General features: G+C 38.8%; 1 protein-coding gene across 4 annotated transcripts in view; it reads left to right on the top strand.

Annotated features, from left to right (window-relative positions):
• The window catches only part of LDB2 (LIM domain binding 2), a 271061-nt gene that overhangs the window by 216615 nt on the left and 29619 nt on the right, over positions 1 to 24827 (top strand). For all 4 annotated transcript variants that reach the window (XM_075194699.1, XM_075194698.1, XM_075194701.1 and 1 more), the window contains exons 4-5: positions 10480 to 10602; positions 14258 to 14341. In XM_075194699.1, the coding sequence (XP_075050800.1) occupies positions 10480 to 10602; positions 14258 to 14341 (207 nt within the window). The remainder of the gene's footprint in view (positions 1 to 10479; positions 10603 to 14257; positions 14342 to 24827) is intronic.

The following is a 24827-nucleotide window of genomic DNA, read 5'->3' as shown; positions in this document are numbered from 1 at the left end:
GCTCGGTGAGGGAGGGCAGCGTGAGTTTTAAAGGGGCAGTCACTCTGACGCCAACTCAGCGCTAGTGATGACGGGATTTGTTCCCCTGTGGTTGTGGATGTACGGCGGTTTGCGCCAGTCCACTTGTGTTATAGTGTTACCAGCTTGAGAGCTGTTTCGCAGTGCCCTTTCTCCGCCACCATAGGTTTAGTTAAATTAAAATAAAACTTGTAATAAAAGTTCTCGCAATCTGTTAATAACTTATCCAAGTCTCCGTGTGTTTATTTGCATGCAAATGTTTAGAATTTTTTAAGGTGTGATGTGAGGTTTATGGGGACATACACGGTGAGCCCTTTATGGCTACTCTACAAAACAGAGTAATGTAACATAACACTCAATGTACCTTTGTCTTAATGACAATATTTATGGAGCACATTGCCGATGCTGCCTTTGCTTAATTTATTGCCATTCTGGATGGCTGTATGGTGAGTGACAGTCACCAAAGATACAGCGGCAGCAACGGAGACGGAGATAGTCGGATAATGCCAACTCTCATCCTCACATTCCACCGGTTAACTGATCTGGCAGATTCCTACTGTGAATTCCCAGTGCTGTCAATGAGAGTTAACAAGCGAAAACAACCAATCTGCATTCGCCTTATCCAGAAAGGAAACCCCTTGTGTGGAGTGTTTTTTATTTGTTAAGACCTATTAAAACTCTTCCCCTGCAGTAGAGAGATGGCAAAATTGTAAAAGTCAAAATATCATGCAAACTCCGTAATATGGCAAAGCAAAAATGAATGCTCTAATAACTGTTGATTTGTATAACTGCAGGCTCTACAGGATGCTTCATTACACAGGATCCAGGGATTATTGATCAGTGTTTTCAAGCTGCTCTTCAGAAAATACTAGTGGGACCAGAATTTTGAAACAAGTGAAATCTATCCATAGCACAGCCCATTCCTTTTGTTTTAAACATGAAACATATCATCAAGAGGTTAACAAATGCAAGATTTTATCTTTAAACATCATTTGCAAGGAAACTTCAGGGTAAAATATAGATTGTGATTATGATATATCTATTTCGCTGACTTTGTATAGTATATATACAGTATCCTCCTATCTCTAGATATCTAACTCTATTTGCACATAGAAATTCAGCTTAGACAGGTGTAATGATGATGACATACCATTTTTGGATAACTATAGCTACACATGTAAGCAAAAAAACCAAAAAACACCCTGCAATACACCGCCTGTATGCACATAGAACAACTTGTGGTTTTGAACAAGATATTGAGTTAGTGGTGTTAAAATGTAGGTGTGTGTGCCTGTCTGCCCCATCATTTTGTAGCTGTTATTAGATTGACTCTTGGGGCCTGATTCATTAAGGATCTTAACTTGAGAAACTTCTTATTTCAGTCTCCTGGACAAAACCATGTTACAATGCAAGGGGTGCAAATTAGTATTCTGTTTTGCACATAAGTTAAATACTGACTGTTTTTTCATGTAGCACACAAATACTTGATAGCTTATTTGTACACTGAAATTTAAAGTTGATATTTGTGTGCTACATGAAAAAACAGTCAGTATTTAACTTATGTGCAAAACAGAATACTAATTTGCACCCCTTGCATTGTAACATGGTTTTGTCCAGGAGACTGAAATAAGAAGTTTCTCAAGTTAAGATCCTTAATGAATCAGGCCCTTGATTATTAAATGATCATTATTTACTAAATGATAGTTTTGTTAGCAGTTTACTAATCGCCACACCTAATATGCGATATTCAGATCCAAACTTATGTATCAGGATAACCTGTGTAATAATAGAGTGATAAACTATTGTGGTACCACAAGTGCAATTATACATGGGTGCGTTGTGGCGCTATTGAGTTGGCTGATGTGTTTTGCTAATCTCAAATCCTCTTATGTAATTTGTTTAGCAACAAATACCCTTCAACATAATTGCTGTAGTCTTTGGTGGTGTATAGTGGAAGAATTAGTAAATACGGATTAGAGGGTCACATAGACCTCAGTTTTTAACCCCACTCATAACATCAGTAAAAACAAAGTAAACAACATAAAAACTTGAATAAATAGATACACATCATACTGAAAACAAAGGAAAGTGTTCTGTAAACCTCTCAGAGTAGGGCTAGGTACACACTGGAGTGTTTTCGTCCAATAATTGAGCAAATAAGCTGACATACAACGGGTTAGTGTGTACAGTGACACAGTTGTCGAAAGTCGTTTCAAAGTGTTGATTGACGGCTCATTTGGTTGGTTGTGCTGATTAATATTTTCCGACCAATCCCCTAACGATCATGTAGTGTGTATGCACTCATGACGATCTCCATAGAGTTTACAGAGTCGTGTTCTTTTCACCCGATGTTAGCGATGAATGTCCCGGTGAATAAATGTAGAGAGTGCTGTAGAAGGAATAATTCATTTGTTTGTTCTGAGACAGAATGTTTCGTTTCAGAGTCACAGAAGGTAATGAAATTCGTTAGGACGTGTAGATAGCTATAACAAGGCGGTTGTAATCAGTGTGACAATTTGACACGAATGAATGAATATTGTGCTGTCATTCTATGAAGACTAGAGGACCAGATGAAGAGCACAGATCTGAAGGTAAATCGTGTCAGTGTGTATGTATGAATTGTCAGACTGATCCAACCTTCAGTCGTAGGTACAATCGTTTCAGATAAAACGTTGGTTGGAAAATTCTTCGGTGTGTACCTAGCCGAGGAGTAACACAAGAAGGAAGTCAACTGAGGAAGGGTCAATGTGAGAGTTGTGCTGGAATTGCATAGCTGTCTGGTGCAGAACAGGGTCTGACTTCCTGATATTTCTGTAATGTAAGGAAGGGAACGCATGTGAAACGTTAGAGTGAAGAGCTAATTGCACTCTAAAAATCAGAGTACCAAGTTGCCTCATTGATTGGGCATGTGAGGCATAACATACGTTGGTGACATAACTATACTTATTCCAGGACACCTCCAGAACTGCATTTACAATAGTATCCCCTTTAATTCCCTTCTGTTGTGTTTATGTGTTTTGCTCTACCACCATCCTCTTACCAATGTTTACGTTTCAGAGCCTTGAATGTATCCCACTGTATTTACTTTATTGTAACTTTGTCATTGAACTTAAAGGGGCGCTAACCTCAATTTTTGTTGTACTTCAGGCAGTATAAATAATGTGAAAATCCTGTCTGGGGGCTTCTTATATATTACATATATATTGTTTGGTATTAAGGTAATTTGCATTGTAGGAAGACAGAGATTCATTAAGGAAAGTAAAGCAGAAAAAATAGTTAACTTTGTACCTTGGCAAAACCATGTTGCATTGGAGGGGGAGCTAAATTTAAAATGTGGGGACAGATTTATAGTTGGGGTAAGGCATGTCCTAGATCAGCCAGTATTTAACTTATATGCAAAATAATAAACTCATATGAACCCCTTGCATTGTAACATGGTTTTGTCCAGGAGAAAACATACTCATTTTTTTGCCTTACTTTTCTTAATGAATCAGTGTGCACCTACAATCTGCTAAGAACCATACCGATTGTCCTTTTTAAACCTTGACTTTACATTGTCCGCTGTCTGAGTTTTTACTTTTTAATGGCGTTTTCAACATATTTAATACATTATTTGGGTTTTTTGTTATTATCATTATTACTATTATTATTATTTTATGTATTTGTTTATTTTAATGTTCACCTCATGCTGCTGAATGGAAAACACACCCTATACAACAGGGCTACATTGTAAAGTGCTTCTAAGCTGTTCAGCTGGACATATTGAAGGGTAATAAACAATAGCAGGTGTTGTCTTGTTGTTGTTGAATTTGCTTCTCATGGATCCTACTGGCACAAGCGTAGTAGGCCTTCACCTGTAATGACAAGGGTGAGAGCACAGCATTTCATAGCGTAGGGATCACTTGAGATTACACAGCTATTTTGATCTGCAGCAGCTGACCGGCCGGGGAGCATTTCACTTCTGCTGTATCGGTTATTTTTACCATTCAGCAGCCAGAGCACAGCTTCCAAGTACGTATGCCGTCTGAAAGGTCATATACATCATAGGGAGCACTCTCCGATGCAGAACCTGCAACCTGCAGCTACTTCCCAGCGTGTAAATATACAGTCATAGAAGACTGTTCAGATTTTGAAAAATAAATGCATAATAAATGAATAAATAATAATACATAAAACTACATAAAAATACATATTTAGTTTAACTAAATAACAAGTAACCAAAAGAATCTATTAAACATTTTTAAAATTATTTTTAAAAAAAATTAATAAATAAAAATAAATAACACAGACATGAGAAATGCTGTCTGGTTACAAAATATATAAAAAGAATAAAATGTTATTTTATTTCCAGGCTCCTTATATCTAATAAGTCATACCTTACATAGTGGTGCATATGTACAAGTGAGCACAAGAAAAAGAAGCATACTTGGGTCTATATGTATAGTCGGACACATCTTGCAGTACTATTTACGCTGGGTGTATGCCAGGCGTACCAGTGTGTGTCCACGTGACGGAAGCATAGGGTACGCCCTAGGCGTATGTGTTAGTACTCAATGCAGAAGTGGCATTACCCCCCTACATGTTTTAATACATTATTATGCTGTTTGCAAATAGGGTAAAGCCATTAAATACACAAACGAGAATAAAGTCCTATGAATAAAAGTGAGAGTCGCACATACTATAAATAAAAATAATGAAAGAAACATCGCCAAGTGCGTTGTTTAGCTCTTTATAAATGACATGGGAATTGTCTTTCCTGGAGCAGTCCGTATGAAAATGAAAAGTAATAGAATGGATGGACACTAATTCATTTAATTAATTGATTTAATAGAGCTGCAGTTCTGATAAATTAAATACCATCAGCTAGAGGTCAATTCACAAACTGTGGACTAGAATCGCAGATATAGTTCTGCTGATAGCCTTCATCATCATAGCACATATTTACACTAGCCCTCCGGCACCTGCAAGAGATGCACCTCCTGAGAGGCGTTTTTGCGCCTGTGTCCATGTCTAATTTAGATGCAATCATGTTAAACGCCCTTATTGCGCTCAGTTTACGCTTGCCCAACCCTTCCCTCCCCTGTGCCGCCTCTCTATATCTAAGAAGCCATAAGTCATCAGTAAATGAGCCCCAATGTTCAGATGTTTAGTACCCCTCTACTAAGGGGAACTAGATGACTCATTGGGATATATTTACTAAACTGCGGGTTTGAAAAGTGGATGTGTTGCCTATAGCAACCAATCAGATTCTAGCTGTTATTTTGTAGAATGTAATAAATAGATGATAAGTAGAATCTGATTGGTTGCTATAGGCAACATCTCCACTTTTTCAAACAATTGTTGGAGTAAATGTGTAGGGTTTCATTAATTGGGTAAAAGCAATAATGGGAACATTTTAGTTTTTTTGTGTGATAATTTTACATGTTTTCTCTGTATATTGCACCTACAAAAAGAGTTATTTATTTCACTATATACCGACAAAAGAAAACCCTATCTGTTCCAAAACTTTATTATGGTACATGAGGCAGTGAACAAAATTATTGTCAGCAATACTATGAAATGTGGTCTGATCAGGATTGTATGAAATACTTCCAGTCATGATGGGGTTAATTACAGTCATGTAACAGGACATGCTCCTTCTGCTAATGATGAAGGGAATTGGTGCTGAAATTGATTTAGTTGCTGGCAGAGTTGATTTATTCTTAAACAAAGTAGCACCAGGCTGATTTTACTGTTTCCTGTTACAAAGCATTCCAATTAGTAATCCCAGGTAATATAGAAGATAATTATGAGCATCGTAGGATGATTTTTAAGTAATGTGTTTATTTGATATTTGTTTGTTTACTTATTTATAAACCAAAATCAGTTATTTTAGTTTCCCATAGTAAAAGATCTTTAGACTTTAGGGGGGGTATTCAATTGTTGCTTTTAACGCGCTAAAACAAAAAAAAACGAGCGCTCTAAAAATATTAGCGTTAATACGGTAATTACTCGCTAAATTTCATCTCGCAGTTGAAATTCAGCGAGTAAACTACCGAATTAACGATTTTTACGCGCATATTACCGTATTAACGCTAATATTTTTAGAGCGCTCATTTCTTTTGGTTTTAGCGCGTTAAAAGCAACAATTGAATACCCCCCTAGGAGAAGTGACATTCACCGTATTAAATACAGCTTCCCAGAAAGATGCTGCCAGGCTGTGGTTTTCTTTCATGTAAAGCGTCTGTAGCGGGAAAAATATTTTCTCTAAATTTATACTGTGGTGCTTGCCATGGGATAAAATACATTTCAGTGACAATATTTTGGGTTTTATTTCACAATTGCACAAAGTGAGGGTGGGGCTACAACAAAATAGAGTGTGGCTTGTGCAGAGCAGATGCATGTTGGAATAATGGGGTATTACTTTACTCACTAATGGTCTTTTGAGTGGAACATATATATATATATATCTTTGTTTACATATTTGTAGCATCCTAAGCTACTGTGAATTTGCCCTAAATTCGTAAATGTGTGTATTGAAAGCTAAAATCTCGCATTCAAACACGCCATACTCCAGAAAGACTGAACAATAAAATAATCACGCAAAAAAGAAAACTAAGATAACATAAACTTACCCTGAACAATTTTTCTTAGGCATGTGTCTCAATTGCCTGTCCCTAATTGGAAATACAGCCCTCCTTGTTACCTTGGTGTTGTTAGCTGATGGTAGTACTGTAGTTGCTGTTGTTACTGGTTGTTGATCGTGGTAGTTGCCATTGACAGCGGAGATGGTAGATGTTGTTGGTGGTAGTTGGGAGAGGTAGTTGTTGGTAGTGCTGATAGGGGTTGCTTTTCGTGGGGGGAGGTTTTTTTGTGGTGTTAGCTTTTGATCTTAACATAAAACTATATTCCTCTGAATATTTTTCCTTAGGCATGTGTCTCACCAGCTTGGTCCTATATGATTGTTTACTTAAAAATATTTTTCATGATGATGGTGGTTGTTGGGTGTCATTGTTATTATTAATTGTTGTTGGTAGCAGCCAGGTTGTCATTGCTGGAGGCGATGGTTGTTGGTGGTGGCACTATTTGCATGTAGTTTCTCTATGTTCTTCCTGGAAGAGAGACCAGGGGTATATTTACTAAACTGCTGGTTTGAAAAAGTGGAGATGTTGCCTATGGCAGCCAATCAGATTCTAGTTGTCATTTTGTAGAATGTACTAAATAAATGATAACTAGAATCTGATAGGTCTATAGGCAACATCTCCACTTTTTCAAACCAGCAGTTTAGTAAATCTAGCCCCAGATGTGTCAGGAAGATGGTATAGCCTGCTAAATTATGTTCTTCAAATGTACTTATTTAACGTATTTATATATATATATATATATATATATATATATATATATATATATATATATATATTACATTTAAATATTACGTATTTAAGTTTTTAACAACCCTATTCGACAGAGGCTTGTTTTTATTTCATACATTACCTTTTTGATGATTATGAAATATAGGCAATTCTGTTTTAAAAGGGAAATGCATAAATATATAATTTCATAAATCTGCAAAAATGAATTGGTTGTTATGATTCCTCACCTCCTTTAATGCTTCACATATGCAGAGCTTTAAAACCCCTGCAGCCTTTAAACACCAAAAGGTCACCATGTTTGAGAAATTAGCCAATCAATTTATTAGCTTTCTAGTGAACTGATAGTCTGCATTTTCATAAATATTGGTTCGTAATGAATACATGGGCTTCATACTTATGAATATTGGTATAGTGCACAACATACATGCTCTACTGTGTATAAATGACAGGTACATATTAGGTCTAAAACTTCTTCATGAACAATTACAAAAAAAAAAAAGTCAGCAAAATGTCAGATATGTCTCTGTGTATTGGCACTAAATGGTCGGAATTAATTGAAACATGCCAATCAAATTGAAAGAATTTTTTTTTTTCATCTGTTTTGTGTATTGCTATTGCATGGTCTGTGTTAAATACAATGTGATTGTGCACATGTGTAGAAGAACAGCCTTCTAGTTAAATACTATACTGTATTTATAAATAGAGCAGTGATTCTGTGCAGTTCATCATCATCATCATCAACAGCCATTTATATAGCGCCACTAAATCCGCAGCGCTGTACAGAGAACTCATTCACATCAGTCCCTGCCCCATTGGGGCTGACAGTCTAAATTCCGTAACACACACACATACAGACCGAGAGAGACTAAGGTCAATTTAATAGAAGCCAATTAACATACTAGTATCAATATATTGAACATAGAATAAATGATAAAGCACAGGCAGGTATATATCCAGGCCAGATCCCACCTTTCATATTACACCCTGAAATCTGTCTCTATCATTAAAGTATTAAAATGTTTACTGTATGGCCAGACTTTTCTGTGTCATAAGGTAGATGCTGAGATTGACATTGAGTAATGTAGAAGCAATAAACAGGAGAACCCCTGGTTTGTCTATCCTAAATAGACCTTTTCCCAGACCATCAGTTTCAGGTTAATTAACTTCACAGTGTGTCTCAATTATTGACTGATCTACATTGGGAGGCAGCCATTTTTCTGGAGACGAAAAAGAATTGAGGACTATGCAAATAGCTCACCCAATGTGGCTTCTGCATTGGTGACAGCTTTTTTTTGTGACAATTGATTACCAAGTGGTGAGTTAGAGGAGCTATGGAGAAACGTACTGTGTAATTTTGCCCTTTTCAAACATTGAGTCTAACGTAATGATATGTTCATATTCAATAAGATCAATCATCATAGCATGTGTGACCAGAAATAATGCAGGTATTGTTCTGAAATGTGATTGTCTGTGTTTGTGTAGTACAGAATTTAAATAGTAAGCTCCAGTGGAGCAGGGACTGATATAAATTATTCACTATTCTATGAAAACCACTGCATAATATAGTGGTGCTATACAAATAAAATATATTAATAATTATCTCAATATCAAATCCCCCAAAAAAAACAAAACAAACACACATAAAAGAGCAGATTAGATGGACCAAGAGATTGTTTTCTGCTGTCAAAATCTTTGTATCTTTAACAGTGCAATTAAATGAAATTATTATTTGTTTTCATATAAAGTTCAGCTGTTTTCACATAACCTACTGTATTAAAACATGCAGATTGATGTGAAATTTACTTTTGTGTTTTACTTGTGTATTAGTTTCCATATTTGTTTAAATGGTAGGTAGAAGTGTTTTATTCGTAATGTGTTCATGCAGCCAGTAAGAGATGCTTCTTTTGTACAAAATGACTTCACCTGGCCTGGTACTTTCTGAATCTATAGAATTGCCACTGGTAAACATATTCATTTTTCTTTGCTCACTGAACTAAAACACATTACAAAACAAAAGGAAACGGTTCAGAAATTGAGTATCGCTGGTTGAAAGCATAAAGTTGTTTCCCTAGAACGTCAATGCTTCTCAATTTTACTATTCCCTGTGTCTGAATTGTATAGAAAACATTTGAAACCAAAGTAAAGTGTTCTTTGGTATTATTATGTTGCTTATTTTAACAAGGTGACTTGGGGTCTGCTTGGAATGAATACAATTGTTTGCCTGTTACATGGCTTTCTGAAATGACCGCTTTATAGTTCAAATGCTTTATAAGCACACTAACCTCATTATTTAAAGCTTTTCCATGTGAAATGCCTAATGGAGTTATAAAATATACTTATACAAAATGTGTTCAAAAAGGGTTTCTATACAAACAGCAGTTAAACAGTCCATTTGAAGCACCAACATTGTCCTGGTTGTCTTGCCCGATAAGGGTAAGATCACCTGTGACTGCTAAAACTTCTCAATTCCATTTGTATCTCCCCCTTCCCAGCTGCAGATAGAAGAACTTTATTTTCTAATCACATATTTCTTTACAGAGGAAGGAGGGGAAAGAGAGGAGGAGGGAGAAGAAGGGATAAAAGAGGACCACTTATGGCTGCCCGCTCTGTAGAAACAAACCCACCATTGCCAACAGAAATATCTTCACCCAAAGATGGAAAATAAAAATTGAGATAGTATTTTCACATATATTTTGTTGCACATAACACAAATTAAGACACATACTGTAGCGATACTGGTGGAATTATCTGAAGCCCAATAGCCGAGTAGATATCCAGAGTAGTCAGACGTTTGCCGGGTCGGTACACAAGCAGGTAGTCACAGATGCAAGGTAGAGCAGCAGGTAGCAGGAGCTAAGCAAGCAGAATACTCAAGCATATGTCCGAACCAGGAAGTGCCATTTATAGGCCCAAACAGGAAACAGGATCCAAGATGGTTTCTCTTTGATTTCAAACTGGCCATCTTGGATAAGGGCAAATCTAAGGGCAAGTTTGCTAATACAGAGAACTCTAGTGGTCGGAGGTGCAAATGTCAAAGTAATTCCTTACACATACTGAGGTTAATGTCTATTTAAATGTGAAAATTTATTTATTTATTTTCCTAATGTAGGTATGCACTGAAGGCCGACTCATCCTGGAGTTTACATTTGATGATCTCATGAGAATCAAGACATGGCACTTTACCATTAGACAATACAGAGAATTAGTACCGCGCAGCATACTAGCCATGCATGTAAGTACACTCTATCCATATTCCTTATATGATATAATTAACTGTGCAGCAGGATGATCCATAGCTGCCAACTATCCCGAAGTTTAAGGGACAGAACCAAGTGTTAAAGATTTGTCCCCGGTTTTCAATATTGACCATCTGCACAGTACAATTCCTGTTATTTTGTATAGTGGATGCAATTCTCACTATGCATTCTTATTCTCTGTCATTTATAGCTTAATATTTATTGATTTGGGCCCTCAAATTGTAAATAAATTGCATTATAACCAAGTTATTAAAGCAGATCAGGATAAGGATTGTAGTCCAAGCATGCCTAGACTGTACCATACATGACATACTGAGATGCACCTGAGTGTCCCTGGTAATTATTATAAAATGTTGGCAACTACGGCATTCATATCAACAGGGCCAGTGCTACTTTAAGGCTAGAGCTCCAGCATTTGGGGAGTACCTTATATACTAATGGGTTTTATTGCGTCACACAGATAGTGTTTTTGCTTGTGCATAATCATTTAAATTCTTACCTATAACTCCTCTGCTCCTCTGTGTCAGTGATAGGCTGAGAATGTGGCACTAGTCACAGTCCAGTGCCACCCTCCCAGCATGGCACAGAGAGACAGCACAGGTACGCCTCTCCTCTGCTTGTTGCTCCTTCCCCTTTGTCTTCGCATAAGTAAGAAGCGGTGAGGGAGAGCAGCACCCATATAGGGGAGTGCTTAGGTAGTCTAGTACCCTGCCTATCGTTCATCAGAGACAACCTGGTCAGCTTATCTTGACTCCTGTTTCCAGACTCTCCCCCCTTGCACAGGCATGTACTTTTGGTCACCACAGCGCACAGTGAGACACAGTACAATCATTGTGCATTTCCCCCTGCAGTGACTGTATGACGAGGGGGTGACTGACACAGGAACTGGTACTGGAGAGCGAGAGGAATTTAATTTCCTTTCTCTGTACTTTTCTCCTCACCTATTAATTATCTTACTCCTCATACAGTGACCGCAGGAGGAATCCAACACTGATTATGATGTCCTCATGTAGTGACTTGGAGGCGTTATAAGGAGAGGAGGGATCAGGGAAAATAGTTCATGTGACAGGAATGCTGTGGACTTACAGTAATTGTCCTTATCATTATTTTATCAATCATCCTTACAAACCATTGACGGTTTTAAGTTAGGAAAGTAATTGGTCACAAAAAATAAACATTACTCTACAACCACCGTTTTGAGCTGCAGACATTTTGTGGCCACAGTGTAAGCAAATAGACAAGACGTTGTAAATACTCACACATGCCTTTCCTACTGTCCTTCTTATCCCATCTACATTAAACTATTTAAATTGTATTGTAATTCCCCTGGCTGATCACATAGTTTAATATCATAAGCCAGGAGAGACTAAACCATAGGGCTTTCCTGGTCAAAGAAAGCGGGATGTGATTGGATCTGTCACATGTTGCTCATATTTAATCTAATCAGATCAAATCTTTAGATTAATCTTTGCTCCATTTATTTAATTAGCCTTCTTCAGGCTGTGGAGGTTACATACTCTGTAAGCTGATTAGCAATACCATTGCTGTGCAAAACGGAAACCATGTGCTTTGATCGCTGTAGCGCACCTACATTTCCACTGGGGCATATTGGAGTGAGAAGCGGAAGTTTGCACAGGAAAGGGGAAGAGCTTGAGTGGAGTGGAGGCGCTCCTATATACACTGATCAGCCACATCTTGTTACAATGACATCTGTCAAGGGGTGTGGGATATATTAGGCAGCAAGTGAACAGTCATTTCTTGAAATTGATGTGTTGGAAGCAGGAAAAATGGGCAAGCGTAAGGATCTGAACGACTTTAACAAGGGCCGAAATTGTGGTGGTTAGATGATTGGGTCAGAGCATCTCCAATCTTGTGGGGTGTTCCCAGTATGCAGTGATTAGTACCTACCACAAGTGGTCTAAGGAAGGTCATGGGCGCCCAAGATTCATTGATGAGCTTGCAGAGCAAAGGCTACCCCATCTGGTCCAATCCCACAGAAGAGCTATTGTAGCATAAATTGCTGAAAAAGTTAATGCTGACTTTGATAGAAAGGTGTCAGAACACACAGTGCATTGCAGCTTGCTGCGTATTGGGCTGCGTAGCCGTAGACTGGTCAGAGTGCCCATGCTAACCCTTGTCCACCTTTTGCCTACAATGGGCACCAGAACTGGACCATGGAGCAATGGAAGAATGTGGCTGGGTCTGGTGAATCACATTTTCTTTTGCATCATGTGGACGGCCAGGTACGTGTGCGTCATTTACATGGGGAAGAGATGACACCAGGATGCACTATGGGAAGAAGGCAAGTCGGCGGAGGCAGTGTGATGTTCTGGGCAATGTTCTGCTGGGAAACCTTGCCTCCTGGCATTCATGTGAATATAATTTTGACATTTACCACCTACCTAAACATTGTTGCAGCCCAAGTATACCCCTTCTTGGTAACAATATTCTTCCAGCAGGATAATGCTCTCTGCCACACTGCAAAAAATGTTCAAGAATGACTTTACGAACATGACAAAGAGCCCAAGGTGTTGACTGGGTGGGGCCTCCAAATTCCCCAGATCTCAATCCAATCAAGCATCTGTTGAGTTTGCTGGAAAAACAAGTCCGAGCTATGGAGGCCCCACCTTGCAACTTACAGGAGTAATTACAGGATCTGCTGCTAATGTCTTTGTGCCAAATACCACAGGACACCTTTAGAGGTCTTATGGAGTCCATGACTTGACAGGTCAGGCTGTTTTGGCAGCATGAAGGGGACCTTTACAATATTAGTCAGGTGCTTTTAATGTTGTGGATGATCGGTGTATATACTCTATACTTAAGTAGGGAGAAGGTGCTTCTTAGTTTGTGAAGAAGCACAAGATTTAATTTTGCTAACAAGACTATTGTAATGCCAAAAAGAGGTGGAGAGGCTTACTCTTGTCGTACATGAATATTCAATCGTGGCTTGAATTCTGCACCAGCACAGACATGGCAGAGATCGGGTATCGTCTTGTACTTTAATGAGAAAAAAACAGTTATTATTCTCATGAGAAACAAGACATGGCAAAAACTAAATAACTTAAAACCATACAGGGCCTGATTTTGAGTTAGGAGCAAAGCAAAGAAAAGGCGTAACTTTGCACCTGGGCAAAACCATGTTGCATTGGAGGGGGAGGTAAATTTAAAATGTGGGGACAGATTTATAGTTAGTATACAGCATGTCATAGATCAACTTTAATTTCAGCCAGTATTTTCCTTGCGTGCAAAAAATAAGTCAATTTTACCCCTTGCATTGTAACATGGTTTGTCCAGGTGCAAAGTTGCTCCTTGTCTTTGCTTTGCTTTTATCTCCACTAGGTTCAATAGAGTAAATAATAAATAAATCTTCAATAAACTGCAATTATCAGCCTTTCTTAATTATTAATTGTCAATACGAAGTGTAAACTGAAAGCATAGAATACTTTCTAAGTGTGCTGCTGGCTACCATATTAAACTGTAAAGAGAGATTGCATGCTTGTCTAGCAAAGTTAGTGATTGTTACATGTTTTAGTTATATGCAGTTAAATACTGTGGTAACACTTGTCTATATTGTATTATAAGGTTGTGTGTTCAGTTAATAATACGCTATTCTATATCCTGTGTCTATAGGCACCAGACCCACAGGTACTAGAGCAACTATCCAAAAACATCACTAGGATGGGTCTAACCAACTTCACCCTCAACTACCTCAGGGTAAGTCACTGGCTACAATAAAGCTATGTAAACAATAGATTGTCAATACACAGGAATCTGTAGCATAAATCACAGATATTATGAATGATAAGAATATTCACAATTAATTATGTCTTTTGTGGAAACACTATTTAAGGCCCAAAATTGTTCCTAGGAAATTGTTACTGTGGAAACTCTATTTAAAGGCCAAAAATTGTTCCTAGGGATTCCTGTTTCAATATCTATAAAAAAGCAGGAAGATATCCAGATTTGAATAAATACAAATAATATAAAAGGTATAAAACATTCAAGAATGTGTGTTATTTGTGTTTACTATAGCTGCCGTGAATAATAACAATCTGACATGGAGGACTTACATCCATCTACTTTAGGTTTGATATGAACACAATGTTTGTACTACTACATTAGCTGTGAACAGATTCAACTGTTGTTTCAGTAATTCACTATTTTTGCATATGCCACTCTATGCGCCTGATTCATTAAGGAAAGCAAAGCAAAAAAAAAGAGTAACTTTGCTCCTGGACAAACCTTTGCTACAATGCATTTATTATTTTGTAGATAAGTTAAATACTGGCTGTTTTTCATGTAGCACACTAATACTTGATAGCTTTATATTTGCACAAAAATTTAAAGTTGATCTAGGACATGCCCTACACAGCTATAAAACTGACCCCACACTTCAAATTTACCTCCCCCTCCAATGCAACATGATTTTGTCAAGGTGCAAAGTTACTCCTTTCTTTGCTTTACTTTCCTTAATGAATCAGGCCCTATGCGTGCAGAATGTTTTGTTAATTTATATTCACAGAGTATCTAACATGCATGCAGGGCTGGCGGATTACAGTAAGTGTGATACCGTGGCAGGAGGGTGCCGTGCTTACCAGGGCAGCCCGCCTCCCCCAAAAAAAAATGATTTTTATGGCCAGGCTGCCTTCCCCCTTAGCCTCTGAGTACCTGCTCTGAACAGGGCAGTGGTCAGATTATGGAGTATGGGGGAGCAGAAAACTTATGCTTACTTATTTCATTCATTGGTGTTACCTGGAACTTATAATACATGTTTTTTTGGTTTATTTTTATGTGTTACATGTTTATATTACATTTCATGTATAATGTATTCCACAAGACAAGTATATAAAAATTATTTGGAAAGTATAAACAAAGGAATAAACCGTGCAGTGTATAAGTCTTGGTATATGGCCCATGCAGTCTGCTAAGTGATAGTAGCTCGTTGTACCCAGATTTACTAGCAAGGACAAGTTCATCTCATTCCAACAACTACCACCAAAGTCAATCCATTAGGTACTGTTATGTTGAGAAGTCATATAGACATGACTATAAGATCTTTATAATTCATTCTTAATGCTAGGACTATTTGTTCATTAACACAAAACATGAATCCCTTTCATAATAACAGTAAATGCAAAATATTCTTGTTATATCATTCGCAAGAGGCCTGGTTAAGGTAAGGATAATAAATTGAGGGTATGACCTCGGGTAACAAAATTTGGATGGGTGCTAAGAAACCTGTAACCTAGATTGTAACTACTGTTGGCTGGGACAACCACACAAATTGATTGATGTTCTACGGTCATACCACGAGTGGTGTTTGGAAAATAAGCAGGAAAATCTACAATTGCCTTCATGATGAGGAGCCCCAATGCATCCCAATAATTGGGATTGGCACAGAGAGGACACAATCCCCAAAACAGAAGATTCACCTTCTTTACTGGTGGCATCTACTTGGCCAGAAGTTAATTTAGTTCCACTTGTCCTATACTGGTTGATCTATCTTGCACATCGGCTTGGTGGTATTCTGAATATTTTTAGGCTGGGATGAATGAATTATTTGTTTCAGGTTATAACATCTCGGTAGGGTTAAGGGCAGGGGATTGACCGTGACCTGAACGGTGGGAATCGGCTACACTCCCCAATAGTAGCGCACAACATAGTGTAAAATTGGAAACCAAACTTTATCCAATTGTACTGAAAATGAGAAAAAGTTTAGATAATATAAATCCCCTGCATATTTCTAGTAATACCAGAATACACATTATCAACCACATTATTAAACTATATAGTTTCTCATTTCGCTGTACACACAGAAACTGTTACAAATATTACAATTGTCACATTATACAAAATAACAGCCCAACAATTATGTATTCCTGAGGCCTATGTGCATAATTTAATTAATTCAGCCTAGATAGCTGTAAAGTAAATTAAGTGTGAAGTTCAGAAGCAGAGTATTATGTACCAGCTGGAAGAGGTCATGTAGTGTTTGACATGTCATCAATTCAAGATACACAAACAAATTGACCTATTATCAGACCTTACAGTCTTTGAAGCCCTGAACTAAACTTAGAATATTAATGAAGTTGGTTCTTTCGCCAGCAGAGGTCAGAATGCTGAGAACGCTTCTGGCACAGGGAGGATTACAAAGTTTTCCATTTGGAACTTTGCTAACATTTAAAGCGCACTAAGGAGCAGTGACTGACATTGATAACATTTGCTGCTGTTATATTGTTTGCAATTAACTAAAATCCACCAATAACTTAAATGTACCCCACACCTTGTGTTTGAGGGTGGTGAGAAAAAAATTCTGTTTATTGAGGCAAAACTGCCTCCTGTTATGTATTTAAGTAGAGATATTTCTAGAGGAAGGGTCTGATTTTCAGCAAAACTAGAAAACAGCTGAAGAGGAAAATTTAACTATATACCAAGAAATAGTTTTTATTCCCCTGTGTTACACTTGCTGCCATTGTGAATGACCCACTACCATAGTGATACCTATGTGGATCCCAGTCTGCACATTTAATACACGCAACCCAACATTTTAAAATGAAAGGATCAAATGTTTTACCTATAAAAACATATACTTTTAGGTCTTCTTCATACCTCCTTACATGACCAACTTCCATGTGGAAACAATACACTGCTACCATACAGTATTGTCCCATATTTTTCAATATAACTTACATGGGTGAATTAATTAAAAAATGTAAGGACCCATTTATCATCAGCTATTTATATAGCGCCACTAATTCCGCAGCGCTGTACAGAGAACTCACTCACATCAGTCCCTGCCCCATTGGAGCTTACAGTCTAAACTCCCTAACACATACTCAGAGAGAGAGACAGAGACTAAGGTCAATTTAATATCAGCTAATTAACCTACTAGTACAGTGGTTCCCAAACTTTTGTAGATCACGGCACCCTTAGAGTCTCCATAATTTTTTCAAGGCACCCTCCAAAATAATTAGATAGATTGTAAGCTTGAGAGCAGGGTTCTCTTACCTCACTGTCTGTATGTGTTACCCACTGTTGTTTTATTAATGTTTGTTCCCAATTGTAAAGCGCTATGGAATTGTCTGGCGCTATGTAAATAAACGTTGATGATAATGATGGGAGCAGTCCCGTTTTATAAGTAGTTGGGTCAAAAAATGTAATAAGTATTTAGGTCAGGACAGATCTACTGTTTGGTCACCTCTGCGTTCCATGATGCTGCCTGCGGCCCTCATTTAGTGTAGGACATAAGACCATTTGTGAATCATAAACATTTGTTTTGATGTACAGAACAATGTTGTTTTGATGTACTAAAGTATAAATTAGCATAAAGCTGGTCACATTATAACAGGGAAACCCGCAGCATTGTATCTACCTAACATAATGGGAACCAGCGACAGTCTGGCCAGCGTTGGGCTGGATAATCCATGGGGAGTCCCCTCCCAGAGACTCCTGGCCCCAAACTGACCAGCATTGGTTCTCTTCCCAGTACCCCTGGGCCGTGAGTATTGGGGTAATAGGAAAAAATTGGGAACTTGAACTGGCAACTTTGCCGCCCCAGTGGTTCCAGTATAATGGGAATGGGGTCACTAAAACACTTTTTTATTCACAATACATTTTAATTCAATGAAGCACTCCCTGAAATCCCTTTTACCACATTTTATAAAAAATAATACCATTTCATGATAGTCATCTACTTTCTTGTTATTCCAGTAGGAATAAACTTTAAAAAACATAATATGCAAAATCACCTTCTCATTAGAAGCACATTACACAAAATAACTGTGTCCTTAATTAGACTAAGAGGGTTAATAGACACTCAGCCAATCACAATTGGCTAGCATGGCTGGTAGTCTTTGGGGAACACTCATTATTTGAGGTTGCAACCAGGGTGACTCCACGATGCGGGTTTCCCTTTTATATATTGTGACTAGCACCCCCTGTCTAGCCTGGTACTGTTTTCCACTCTAGCAGGCCGGCCTCACACTCATCTTCCCCATTTACACGGGAATTAGTCCAACCTGTATAGCTCTGATGGCGGGTCTGGATTTTAGAAGGGAGTGGAATTTGAGAGGATCTTGACAGGCACCATGATTATGGGTGCAAACATTGGGTCAGATGGAAAGAATGGAAAATTGTGCATACAGGACTTTCTACCAGTTTGCTCTGTCGACAATATTACAATACTGCATACCAACTCTGTCGGAGTGTCCAGGAGACTCCCGAATTCTGGGTAGCTCCCCCGAACTCCCGGGAGTGCTGGCAATTCTCCTGCATCTACCCATTTCCTAGTGAAGTGGGCAGATTTTGAGGCTCCATTATGAGATTCTATGTGAATTGCATAATTTTGGTCCGGCCCCTGTGGTAAAATGATGCGTTATTACGTCACGGAGCGGAGTCAAAATTACGCAATTCACTGAGCTTCCCCCCTCTCATGCCCCCCAAGACTCCTGGAGGCCAACCTCCACCTGGAAAGGTTGGCAACTATGCACTACTGTCCATGTGAGCAACAGACATTATAATATCATCAGCATTAGAAGCATGCAGAGGTTAGTCTGCCAATTACTCATGTCTGCTTACATTGAACCATTTAATGACAGAAGACTTCACACTGGCAGGTAAATGACTGTGGCTCACAGATAGACTTTCTTCTTACAATGTTGTGACATTTCAGATGCTTCTCTTGAAAAGGTCTTATCCACAGAACACTTTTATTTCCAGTCTTCAGACTTTCTAAGAACTGTTTAATCATCGCAGGTAACGTAAGTGGCAACCTGCTCTTTCTTCTATTTATAAATATCTATAGTTCAAAAATAAACTACTGGCTCACGTTAGTTCAATTTACACTAATTAGGATTTCCAACTTTTTCATTTTCAGACTTCTGGAGTTTTTCTTTATTACAGCGCTCACTGACACATCAAATAAGAGATGATTATATTAGTAGTATGGGTAGTATTAAGGGCTCATGTATTTATACTGCATTTTGGTGCACAATTTGCATAAATCCATAGTAACCAATCAGGAATTAGACAGATAAAAACTAAATGCAGTGTTAGTAAATGATACCTATTGTCATCCATGGCTCTTTATACTGCTCATTACCATGTAGTCTGTGTGTTCAAATGGGATGTGTCAGTTTTGAAAATGTGTTTTGTAACTAAAATATATAATATAATAGTATATAATGTACAATATTATAATATATGGAAATTATTTTGTTATGTCTTGAAGAAAAAATAAATGACCAATACAACAGCACTGGCATTGATAAGGTCCGCTGAGAGGTAATTCATGTGTCCTATTGAGCTGTTTCTTACCCCCCCCCCTCAACTATTAGTTCATGCAGTTACCTGCCCCATGTTCCCTTGCCTGTATTTCAGAACTGCACATACCTATAATCTGTCACTGCCCCCAGGGCTGGCCCCAGTGCTTTGTAACCCCCAGTCTAGGCCTCCATGACTTTATGGGTGTCTATCTATTTCCAATCTGTGCCATGTTAGTTTAGCTTCTGTTCAGAGAAGTTCTTCCATAGTGTTCATCATTTTATAAATTCTAGGGACATTTTTATGAAGCCCTAAACCATGCAGACACTGGTTTTTCTGCATGATTTAGGCATTTTTAAGTGTAATCTTTATTTAATAAAATGCTGATGTAGGAGATATCAGAAATATTTCCCACATTAAACTGCAGTCCCCCTAATATTTAATGGGGGCTGCGATGGGGGTAATTTTATCAGGCTCCAATAAGCTTAGCTTTGCAGAGCTTCACCCCAATGGCTAACACCATTAAATCCTATGGGGGGAGCATGGCAGGAGAGGGGCCTTTGTATTCCTCTCCCTCAGCCTTCCTGCCCTCCCCTGTGTTTTCTGTAAATGGCAACAGGGCAGTACCCGGAGTCTGCAGTAGAAAAAAGTTATCGCTGGGGCAGCTTCCCATCAGATGCGCTGTCCTGACATGACTTTATTAGTACATTGCCCCAAGGGTCATCTGTTATTGTTGCGATGACAGATGATACTTTATGGGGCAAAAATCCCGTAAATATTAAATAAGCCCCTTAATGATATTGATCTAAAGAATGACAAAACAACCCACCTTTGTGGTGGTGGTGGAGTGGTGGATTCCTTTCTGAACCCAAAAATAGCAATTGGATACATTTTCTGGCCCAGTCACCCCCATAACATCTGATAACTATAGCTACTAATTCTAGCTATAAATACAATTTCTAAGACAGTCATCCAGTCTAATTATTCTATTTGTGTATTTGCCATCTCATATTCTCACAGAACATTACCATATTACCAACCTGTTATGATTCCATCAGTACAGTACCGATATGCAGATCTGGTAAGGGATGGGGCACGTATGGAAGTGAACGGGACTTCTCCAGAAAGTGGGCATGGTTGGTTTGAAAGTGGGTGTCACTGGGCAGGTTGGGGCTGGGATCGTGTTCACCTGGAGTAAGGCTTGTGCAGGTCAGGGGTCAGGCTTATTTTTCGCCTGGATAAATGTTGGTAGGTATACATTACCAAACAGAAAAAATAAAGTCTGCACACCCAAATATGTCAAATGTAAGAAAAGATGCATCACCACCGTGACTTACTTTACATAATATAGGACAAAATAGTGTAGGAGTACACTTTAAACACTAAATCGGCGGTTCCCAAAGTGTGCGCCGCGGCTCCCAGGGGTGCCGCGGCGCTGTCACTGGGGTGCCGCGGGCCAGACATAGCAAAAAGAAAGAACACAAAAACTTACCAATCCGCCGGGCGCCGGGACCCTGCAGCCTCCTCTCTCCCGCAGCAGCTTGTCACTGACGTCGATATTCAGTGACAGCTGCAGGAGAGAGGAGGCTGCAGGGTCCCGGCGCCCGGCGGATTGGTAAGTTTTTGTGTTCTTTCTTTTTTTTCCTATGGCTGGTGCGCGGCAGAGGAGTGAGAGGGATCGTGACAGGGGACAGTGTGTCTAGATGCAGAGGGGGCAGAGTGCCTGAGGGCAGAGTGTCTGGATGCAGAGGGGGCATTTTTGCATATAACTAAATAAGTATTTCTGTCCTGACCTAAATACTTATTACAATTTTTTGACCCAACTACTTCTAAAACAGGACTGCTCAATAATTATTTTGGAGGGGTGCCTTGAAAAAATTTGGAGACTCTAAGGGTGCCGTGAACTGCAAACGTTTGGGAACCACTGCACTAAATACTTACAAATCACATTACAAACATTTGTGAATTATACTCTGTAATATCAATATATAATATTATATCCAAAACTAAGTGGAATTACTGAGACTAAAACACAAATATTTGTTAATATATATTGAGTGTTTAATGTTTACTCCTGAATCCTTGTCCTGTATTGATAAAAATCTGCACTAAGAACCTGTTTATTTCAGATATTATATTGTATATTTATATTACAGAGCCTAAAAATCAAATGTTTGTCCTTGTAATTATTATATCTTTAGTGTTTAAGGTATCTATTACTGTTGAGAATAGAGAGAATATTGCCATTTACTGTCTCTCTCCCTGCACATAGTCACTGCTGTTGTCTACAAAGTGCTGATCATCTCACTGTGTCCCAAGTTCATGATAATAAATGTACTATGCAGCGGTACCATAGAACCGCCGATTCCCGGTGCTTTGAAGCCGCTTTTTAAAACGGAACTTTTATTAAAGACAAAGCCAACGGGGTTTTGTCTTTATTAAAAGTGTCATTTGAAGAAAATGACGTCAGGAATCGGCGGTTCTAAAGAACCACCGCATAGTAACTGTACCCCCAAGTCTTAGAATCCTAACTACTAGTGCTAGGGGGAGCTCTATCTTCCTTTCCTGGTTTGTTCTCAGCATGTTACGATATAACAGACCTATACATTAGAAACCAAGGAATTAAATTTGTCTTATCATAGTAAAGATCCAGGGTTGGCAGAAAAAACCCAGAAAGTGGAAATGTTTGTAGGAAGAACACAATCAATAAGTTAAGGTTCTTCATTCATTCACGATGGCCAAGGGCATCATAGACTCCATATATATACATCACTGGTTGCATTTACTGCAAAAGAGTATGTGTGCACGTAATGTTATCTGAAGGTGGGAATGGATCTTCAAAAATTCAGTCATTAATTTTCTTTACATAGAGCTGTAGCTGTCTCTCTTATTTTCCTTTGTTTCAGTATCATAAGATCAAACATTACACAGGCTGCCTACGTGTGTGTGTGTGTGTGTGTGTGTGTGTGTGTGTGTGTGTGTGTGTGTGTGTGTGTGTGTGTGTGTGTGTGTTGTTTATATATATATATATATATATATATATATATATATATATATATATATATATACTGTATTAACACACACATATATAAGACATATGATGCATATTTCAAGAAATCTGTAATTTGAGGTTTAAATAATTCACATGTTCACGGCTTAGCCATTAATAATACAAATTATTAAAAAAAAAAAAGGACTGAACTGCACATAAAGACACGTGAACTGATTGTCAGTCTATTACTGCAGACTGTGTTTTCTTATTTCCATTTTTCCCCCTGTAATTTGCTGTGTGAAGGCCAAGCATCTCTCGGGTTGGCACGTTAACATGCAGCAAAGCTCTCTGCTTCTCTCCCATCTATGAAAGCCGCACACTTCCTACAATTCAAGCTAAAAATAGAACTGGTTATGTGAAAAACACGGCTAACAGTTGGCTGCCCAACTGGTTTCATGATCTCAGAGAACAGACTCTAGCAGCAAAAACGTGTTTTGCTAATGAACTGAAAGCATTGTAATTTTAGATGCGAAAACCGTATCTGTAAAATGTAATTGTCTAAATATTCATATCTACTAATTATTTTTGCTCTTTACTGCAACTTACTTTAAATATTATATTTTGAGGCAGGCGGAAGATATAAATAATATGAAATGCTTTAGCATTCTTAAGATCCCTTTCGCTTAATAACATATTAACAATATCATAACAGTATAGTAACAAAATAATACACAATGTAACATTGTGCTTTTCACAGATATAGTATTATATATACTAAATGCCACCTCATTGTTATAAATGCTTGTAATCTGATCAGAACCCATTAGTCTGTAAACATTTTTAAAATGTTACTTAAAAGTTAATATAAGTATAAAATGCAATATAGTTGATAAGGAAAGAATGCAATGTTTATTATAGGTATTTTTTATTAAGGTGCTCCTCTTATTTATTGTTTACTGATTGTTGAAACTGGCAGTATGGTTAATTTACAAACAAAAGAACTGTAAAAAGTTCAAGCGTTCTTTGTGCTCTTGCACCCGGATTTGTTCAGAATCTCACGGTTTTCGGGCCAATGTGGCAGCATCTGCAGCCTTGATACAGTTTGCATCTGCTGATCGCAGGATTTCCGTTACTGACTAAATGCTGATTCATATAATCTTACACTCCGATGCCTAGGTGTCACTCTTGACTCCTCTCTCTCCTTCACCCCCCATATCCAATTCTTTGCCCAAGCCTGTCGCTTCCAACTGCACAACATCGCCCGCATCCGGCCCTTCCTCTCTCAAGATGCCACCAAAACAATCATCCACTCTCTCATCCAGTGGCGGATCCAGGGGCTTGCTGCCGACAGCTGCACACTGTGCAGGTCCGTTCAGCAGGGACAGTATGCTGCCCGGCTGCTCTGATTGTGTTTTAAACACAATCAGAGCAGCGGGACAGCACACTTTCACTGCTGAACGGACCTGCACATACTGTGCAGCCGCCGGCAGCCTTAGAACACAGAAAGGGGGCGGGGCCTAAACCGCCCCCCTTAAATCGCCCCGGGTAGGGCAAATGTCTGGGTCCGCCCCTGCTCTCATCATATTCTCCTGCCTCAAATACTGCAACCTTCTCCTCACTGGCCTCCCCCTCTCCCATCTTGCCCCCCTCCGCTCCGTTCTCAATGCGGCTCCTCGACTCATCTTTCTCTCACGCCGCTCCTCCTCAACCTCCCCTCTCTACCACGCCCTACACTGGCTCCCCTTCCCCTACAGGATCCTTTTCAAACTCCTCACCACCACTTATAAAGCTCTCTCCCAATCTACTGCCCCCTATATCCCTAACCTCCTCACCACTTACACTCCGGTCCGCTCCCTGCGCTCGGCCAATGACCGTCGCTTCTCCTCCACTCTGATCACCTCTTCCCACTCTAGAATCCAGGACTTCTCCCGAGCTGCCCCCCTACAC

This window comes from Mixophyes fleayi, chromosome 1 (genome assembly GCF_038048845.1).
Source record: "Mixophyes fleayi isolate aMixFle1 chromosome 1, aMixFle1.hap1, whole genome shotgun sequence".
NCBI classification, from domain to species: domain Eukaryota; kingdom Metazoa; phylum Chordata; class Amphibia; order Anura; family Limnodynastidae; genus Mixophyes; species Mixophyes fleayi.
The sequence above is the reverse complement of the archived record's forward strand: the minus strand, read 5'-3'. Positions and strand labels throughout refer to the sequence as shown.